Source organism: Triticum aestivum, chromosome 2B (assembly GCF_018294505.1).
Source record: "Triticum aestivum cultivar Chinese Spring chromosome 2B, IWGSC CS RefSeq v2.1, whole genome shotgun sequence".
Lineage (NCBI taxonomy): Eukaryota > Viridiplantae > Streptophyta > Magnoliopsida > Poales > Poaceae > Triticum > Triticum aestivum.
In genome coordinates this window covers 36,106,620-36,115,228 of record NC_057798.1, presented here as the reverse complement: position 1 = coordinate 36,115,228, position 8,609 = coordinate 36,106,620, and the positions used below count along the sequence as shown (strand labels likewise).

The 8,609-nt window shown below is 46.6% G+C and overlaps 1 protein-coding gene across 1 annotated transcript; it reads right to left on the bottom strand.

Moving 5' to 3' along the window:
* Positions 1-298: 298 nt before the first annotated feature.
* LOC123040208 (cell number regulator 2-like) lies at positions 299-1,039 on the bottom strand. The gene has a single exon (XM_044463117.1). The coding sequence runs from the start codon at positions 979-981 to the stop codon at positions 523-525; it is 459 nt and encodes a 152-aa protein (XP_044319052.1). The 5' UTR covers positions 982-1,039; the 3' UTR covers positions 299-522.
* Between the last annotated feature and the right edge of the window lie 7,570 nt (positions 1,040-8,609).

The window sequence follows — 8,609 nt, the reverse complement described above, 5'->3', positions numbered from 1 at the left end:
TCTACCATTTTTTTATCTTTTATCTTTTCTCCTTAACCCCAGTTCTTCTTTCTCGTTCTTCGTCTGTTCTTTTTGTTGCAGGGCGGCGAACCTCGAGGCCCTAGGGGCGATCAGGTCGACCTAGGACAGCGTATAGCCGCCGCGCACCGTGACGGGGTCCCTCCCGGGCGTGTGGGGTATCGGGTCTACAAAAGCACCCGCCGGATTGCTTGCGTACCGTGCTTCCGGACGGGTCTCTCCTTCGACGTGAGCTGCGATGCATCATCCTCGGCGTCGAGGATATACGGTGATGTGTTCATGTGCGAACAGATAGTACATGGTTACCACTTACGAGCGTGAAAAACCTGAAACCTCGTAACAAGGATGCCTACCTACTAAATGGAAGAAGCAAACCAGCCGCAACGTACATACGTTGCGATTTGCTATCAGCAAAGACTAAGCATGTATCCAATCCAACAGGGACGTAGCTAAGCTATAGCTAGCACCAGCGATATATATACCAGCCGACGATGAGCATGTCTTTCATATCATGTGCTGCGTGGCGGGCGGCACGATGGAGCCGTCGCTGCGGCCCTGCTGCTTCTGTAGCTCCACGTTGGCGTGCCATCCGATGTCCATGACGAAGCCCCGGTTGCGGAGCTCGCGGTACTCCTGGCAGATAGCGCAATACTCGAGCCAGCAGAAGTGGACGCAGCAGTCCGGGCAGGGGGTCTCCTGGAGCCCGTACTGGGCGCGCATCTTGGTGCGGTACACGCAGGAGTAGATCCACTGGCACTGCCACCCCGACAGCACCCCTATCGCCATGTACAGGGCCGCGCCGGCGCCGCTTGACGTCGCCCCCTTGTCCAGGATCTCCGCCATCCGCCCCACCGCGATGCACGGGCAGCACCACCCCAGCAAGCAGACGCCATGGTCGTCGGCGCAGTCGAACAAGCCCGTTGACCAGGGGGTGGTTCCGGGCTCCATGGTGGCTGCTGGCATGCTCGTTCCGGCCGACGGGCTCCTATAGCTATCCGGCCACCGGTGGACGATGGGCAAGCGGGTGGCCTCAGCTAGCGGTATATGTTGGTTCCCACGATTTATTAGCACTAAAAAAATTAGCGTGCACTATTATTAGCTGGACTCGCAAAAATAAGTGGCACATGATTTCCATGTTCCATCTCCCCATAAAAATAGTAATACGTACTATAAGGAAAAGAAAATACTCTTGAAATGTGCCCCCTATGGGCTATGAAAATAATAGGACAATTCCATGACCGACTTCATTTTCTTATGGTGAATTGGAGCGGCGCCACATTCGGGATGATGACTAGTACGTCTGATGTGCGGACATGCCAATGAGTCGTTATTTCAGGCCTTCATACAATGTGATCGTGCATGCGCTGTTACTTTCGAATGCTGCGAAGGAATTCTTTCAAGTCAAGTTGCCTAAACTTCATCCAGCCACTTGGACTAGGGATTTGCTATAGCAGGCTATGCCAAATAGCGGCGGATCCCTCGCACTTTGGCTTCGCTATCACGGGATCTGCCTCGTCTCTTGTGGCCTTAGGGCCATTGATGCGCGGTGGATCCTATCCTTTGTCGTTGAGAGGGCTTATGCTTCATTTTAGGTGTTTTTTTGTTCTGTTTGGTGTTTGTATCCTGCTTTACATAGAGGTGACAACGGCATCTAACAACTAACTACCAGGAATGCCAATAAAATTAATTGCCGCATTACATAGAGGTGATGTCAACACACTACTTTGGGCAAATCCTTATGCCCACGCCCTAACAACCCTTCACGTGTTGGAGCTCTGCTGCCTTCTTTTCTTCTCTGCCCTAATTATCTATCAGAGTTTCCAGTGGTATCCTCCGCCTGCCAGGTAATGAACATGCAACCAAATGATTCAAAAGAAATGTGTATTACAATATATATGCCCGACCAACATATGAAGAATCCTGACAACAAGATATGTATCTGAGACAAACACAATGCCACATGTAGTTCATCAGGAAACAAAAAACACTCTTAATTATGATATAAGCTACAAATAGGAGTGTTCCCATGAGAACTGCAAAGGGATCCCCAACAATGCCTCTGTTAAATTTTCCTTGAAATCGCCCTACCCCTTTGTTGTTGTTCATTTCTTTATTTGTCTTGGATACCATGGGAGAGATCCCGATGCGGAGTACCAAAGAGAAAAAGACATTGAATGCTTATAAGAGCTCAAGGAAGGACGAACAGGGACATCATCGAAGTATGTCTTCTCCAAGGTAGAGGATCTCAACATTGAGGAGCTAGGAGCATTTCCAATTTCTCCCGCGAGTACAGACACAAATTTCACATCGGTTTTGATATGAGCATACCAGCACATGTGGGCCACCACCATGATATCCATTACGGCATTATCACTATCTCAATAAATATACTTCTCATCCCAAATAATTCTAGATCATGTCCACTTTGATTGTGCCAACGACAATGAGGAGATCGTCTGTGACTAGGGTCAACGATGAGGCGAAGATGGAAAGGATTGTGTTGCTCAAAAGTAGAGGTGGCCCATTTAGGGACCACTTAGTAGTAGTGCAGGTCTTACACCCCTGCGCTACTGCCACCCCTGCGCTACTACTACTGCATAACCCCGGGGCACGACGGGGACCACTTAGTGGTAGTACATATTTTAGACCCCTGCGCTACTGCCACCCCTGCGCTACAACTATGACTTACCTGTAGCGCACAGTTTGCACCCGCGCTACTACTAAGTAGTAGTAGCGTGGGTCAAATAAGGGGCGCCACTACTAAGTGGTTACGTACCTATAGGGTTTTCCCTAATAGTGGATCTTCTTGATGATCTGGATGTTGATTGGAAGAAAGGCTTGTTAAAACTTCACAATATTCATTGTTGTGGTGGAAGACTTAATAAATTCACCTCGCCCTTGAGGGAGGGTCACTCTTGGACAGGACATGATACAAAGGTGTCGGGCACCGTGCCCCAATGCCACCGCCTACCAAGCTAACCAAAGATGACGAAGGATAACCGCTTGGAGAGGACGTAGAACTCCAAGAAGAAACGAGGAGGGGTGAGACGGACATGACTGAGCAGTGACTCCAAGATAGTGCCTCCTAGAAGGGGACGCCCATGGATATCCGCCACCGCCCGATCCGTATGTCATGTTTTCACATGGAGTCACATGCGAGGGGCCGAGAGCATCGCCACGGCGCCTTCATGAAGGATACGACATCCACGGCCGCCACCGCTGTCGACCAGTACAAGCACTGGGGAAGTGATGAACTCCGGCGCTCGCACCCCTCCGACATACCCTAGCTCTGCCAACCAGCCACACCCAAGCCCCCCCCCCCACACACACACAAGGCCATGGTTGCCCGCCCACACCCGAGACGTAGGTTCGGCCCACAAACGCCACGCCTCTCATCGCATGGTCCGCCGCCCAACATACAGACACCCCCAAGATCATCCAAAAGGATCAGCTTTGGACCAAGGGGACACCCTAGACCGACAAACCGTAGAATGTGTACCGCCTTGAAGATCGCCGATGCTACAGCCGCCCGAACGCGTCCAGGGAAAGGCGGAGGTGGGGGAGCAGACGCATCCAGATCAGCATACCCTGTGCTGGTGACGGGGGCCCGAGCACGTCGGCGGCGCCCATCCCTCCAGCCAAATCTCTCCCCCCAGACACACCCCCGGGCCGCCCCGCCTCGGCGTCTAGTGCAGAGCCACCCAAGGCCACCGACAAAGCCCCATCCACCGACAAGGAGGGCCCGTCAGGACGGCCACCAACCCCCGAGGAAGCTTACCGAGGAGTCCAACCGTGTTGTCGCCGCCATCCGGCCGACGGGACGCCTAGAAACCGTGCAACCTGCCCACCTGCCACCGCCGCCATGGCCACGGCAGAGGCGGACGCCCGCAGCTCGTGTCGCTCCCGGCCCGCTGGAGCCCACCGCGCCCCACCACGCCTCAGCTCTTCACACCACCCCTCGCCCTACTGTCGTCGCCGCGCTGCCGCTCGATCTTGGAACCCGCATCCGTCGGCCCGGGCGGGGGAAGTAGGAACACCCCGCTGATACCCGCGCTGACAGGGCTTAGCCCACCAGCACGTCTGGGGGGCGGCGAGGGGAGGGAGGCGTGAGGAGGAGGGCCCAGGCCGGTGCTAGGGCCCCCCGCCCCGGCGCTCGCAGGAGCGTCGCAGGAGGGGAGGGAGCACTATGTATATTTGTATACATGCAAGTAGGGTACACATACTATCTTATATCTTATTTCTTACACCCCATGCAGTAGGCACTATTAATTCTTTTTTTTTACTGGTAGTAGGCTCTATTAACTCAATGTATCAATTCAGTACAATGTACAGATTTATGCTCCACGTACTCCCTCCATTCTATAGTTCTTGTCGTGGTTCTATTTGAAACTTGAACACAAGAAATATGAAACGAGGGACTACTAATCTACTCCCTCCGTTCCTAAATGTAAGTCTTTTTAGAGATTCCACTATAAACTACATACGGATGTATATAGACATATTTTAGAGTGTAGATTCACTCATTTTGCTCCGTATGTAGTCCATAGTGAAATCTCTAAAAAGACTTATATTTAGGAACGGAGGGAGTAATATGATACCCCGCATGCTGTTGGGGAATTACTTGTGCAGGGAACATAATTTTGTATATATCACTACTTTTTTCACAAGTGTTAGTTTATGTTGTATTCATTGCATCGCATGCGTATTTTGCTAGCGCGACCTGGTTTTGCAATAGTTTGTGACCAATAGTGTGCACAATTTACACAAATTCATAGACCACGGTTGCTTTTTACTCTTAAAATTTCCGGATTAGAAAAATATATTAAATGGGCAACTTTTATGAATGCTGACGCAAGAATGCATGTGGTGGCGGATATGCCAAAACATTTTTTTTTCTCTGCGTGTGGACACAAATGTCACTCACGACTTGACGAGGCACAAGAGAAGATAAACCCAAGGGGAGTCCGTTTCCACTTCCTCTCGGATCGGATGTCTGTACGTACAGTCCGACCTCACACTACCAAAAACAGAAATTTTCCTGTGGGCTGGAAACCGACAGGAAAAGGCTGCAAACCGACAGGAATAATATTTCCTGTCGGCCAACTGTCAGGAAAATCCGACAGGCATAGCTTGACAGGGAAATTACACTATGTCTGTCGGCCGGCCGACAGAAGCATTTTTCCTGACGGCCATTTCTGACGGTGACCGACAGGAAAATACTTTTTTTCAGCTTTAGGTTTGCCAGGGTTATGGGTCATTCCTGTCGGTCACAACCGACAGGAATTTTGTTTCTATTTCGCTGTGACTTCAAGGCCGACAGGAATATGCTTGCATTTCGCTGTGAGTTAGTGTCCGACAGGAATTAGCATGCATTTCACTATCAGTTCATGCCCGACAGGAATTACTGTGACACAGCAAGAGCATATTTACACTGTATCTAATCATCAATACAAATCATAATCATTAGATACATCCATCAGCCACAGTCACAAATTGGAAGGATAAGCTTCAATTTTGCACATCCAAAGCATCAGAAGCAATGTACATAACACTTCTCAGAGACAACAAAAGATAAATTGTTCAGTTCGCAAGCATAAGCTTCAGCTTTGCATATCCAAAGCATTATAAGCAAATTATATCACAGTTCATCTAAAGTCTTGCAACTACCAAAATGTTATCTTGTTGTCAACACCACCATTAGTTCTAAAGTCTTGCAACTACCAAAATGTTGCTTTGTTGCCAACACCACCATTAGTTAAAAAGTCTAGCTCTAAGTCAACAAAAGGCACTGCCAACGTTAGTTGTGCAAAGGTTAGTTGCGTCGATGGCCTGGTCACTGGTATTCCCACTGGAGTTGTCAGCACCACCATTTGTACCCAAATCATCATCACCAGTGTTGTCATCGGCGGCTTGGGGTCTCATATGAGATGAATTAGGTGTCCCCTACATAAGAGCATTAATTTAGACACACCAGGAGATAATCTGGATATGTTCCTTAGTTGGTAAAGTAATTGGATATCATAATTTCATAATGCGCAGATTGTTTCAGGAACCATGCAAAGTGGTAAGAGACATATAAGATACTAATCAGTCTACTACTTCTGAATCCTGGTCTTCACACGACCTTTTATCATCACTGTTGAGACTGAGAATATACACTATTTTCTAAGTATATATCTTGATATGAGGATGTACAGTCCTGTAGTACAGGAATGACACAAAGGTTAAAATTATTTCTTTAAAATCTTCTCATGGACAGGATTGACATTGTAGCTTAGGGTTGCGTGTCAATTTAATATAATATGAAAAAAGTCAATCCCGAGCAAGCCTAGTTCAAGAAAAATTTAGCTAATGGTTAAGCAAATAGGGTTTGCACAACATTAACTTGGCACGGATCCTTAAGAAAACAGAAATAGATCCAACCGCGCTGAGCATAAGTTTGGGTGCTTTAAGTTCTAAAGTCTCAAGGTTGCAATTGGGAAATGCAGTATGTTGAGAAGTCATGTGCAAAAACTTACATGTGGTTGGGAACTCGCTCCTTGGCGTAGCTCCGCTGGTAGTTCTTTTCCCATCTCCTTAAAAAGGGCCTATGAGAAAAATATGCAGAATTACAATAACTAGTTTTTTTAATCACCAATTTGGAATATGTGGACAAATTTAAAAGTACCACTAGGATTCGTTCATGCATATCCACTTTATGTTGCAGGTTCTCATTATGTCACTGCAGGTTCTCATTATGTCGCTTCAGCTCTTCATTTTCTTGAATAGTTCGTTGATGTGCTGCTGAAGTTGACAGCCTCAATTTCTTTTCCCTAGCCGTTGAGATAACATCAGCCTTCTTGATTGCCCCACCTGCTATTGCTAGTCGCCCATGGGGAATGCCACCTAATGATTCATATAATATTTGCCCATCCAACTCTCGCTGCTATGATTAATACTGATTACATTAATGAGGATCACATAGAGGCCGCAAAGATTTATATCCGGACACTGGCAGACTCGGAGAAGCTTCGCAGGAAAACTGTCGTGCACATGACGGGAATTGGTGGGGAAACATGTACACCTGAAATGCTTCAAGCCATCATTTCGAAAAAATGGTTGCATGGCGGTGTAAGTATTAGCAATAATTTATTAAGTTGGACATGTCATTTACATATAAATTATCTAATAGGTGTATTGCTGTTATGTTATTTTGTAGGTCATCAATTGTTATTGCAACCATATGCAGACCCATAATCCTCGTGCTGACCGTCACATATTATCATCTTGGGTGTCCCACTGGCTTATTCTTCGTGCTGATGGAATGGTTATCAACTCTAAGAGGCATTTTATGGATCATTTCACAAACCAAACTAAAATGGTGTCTAGAGTTACTGAAGAGTATTTCATCAAAGATAAGGTACTTCAGTTTAGTATGATCATTCGTAGTATATCTGTGTGTATACCAACATGAATAAACTTTGTTGTAGGCATACTTTCCTTTTCATGTGGAAGAAAATCATTGGATAACAGTTCTTATGCACAACAAGAAAAAAGAGTTTCAAGTATTAAACTCTACTGGTAAATGCAGCAAAAGAGTTCTTGCAAAGATTGCTAAGCTGGTAAGCTTACAACGGTACATAAAACAATATATATTTCTTCGAAACGTACTTCATATGGATTTCTCAATTTTATTTCAGAGGGCAGAGATAGCTAATGATACAAAGGAGGTGAATGCTCTTATTGAAATGGATCATCATGATGTATCTTCCTGGACAATAAGGGAGTACGATATGCCGTCACAAAAAGACGGGTATGTTGCAATTGTTGAATTAGTTTGTACTTGTATGATCCATCAATAACTGACTTGTGGTTTCTTGCAGAGTCTCTTGTGGTCTTTTCGTGGTGAAATGCGTTCAACACTGGGACGGAGATGATTGGACATTTGAGTTTGATCAAGATGAGGTTAATGCTTCAAGGGGACGCATTCTAGCTGAAATACTTTTTTCAGAATGCAACACGAAGGAAGTAGTGAAAGAGAAGATCCTCAAGATCATGGAGACCAAATGAGTAGAAGGATGGGGTGTTGGCTATTATCTCCACTAAATAAACGTGCCGTTGTCGGTAACTTGATACAATTTACATATTAAGACATATCTTTATTTGCAGTGGTCGGTATTTGCTACAATATCACTCTTATCTGCGGCATGGTTTAGCATGTTTCGCAACTAAATAAATGTGATGTGGTCTGCTACAATATCACTCTTATTTGCAGCATTGTGGGTGATGATTTTTGAACATGTTATATACGCACTTTGTATTATGCACTGTTTGTCATTTTCGCAACTAAATAAATGTGATGTGGTCAGTGCGGGCTGTTGTTTCCGGCCGCTACTTTCTGCCAAAATAATTGAAAAAGTGAAGTTTAAAAAAAAATATGCCCGACCACCGCTGCTGGGCCCATAGTAGCTTACAGAAGCTACCCAAATCAAGCCCAAAGGCGACTCGGGCGGCTGATCGAGCCCACTAGCGGGCCTAGCAGCAGGGTCCAACGGGGCGCACTAGAATAATTGACAAAGGAGTTCGAAAGGAGGGGCGGAGGCAGCTATTTA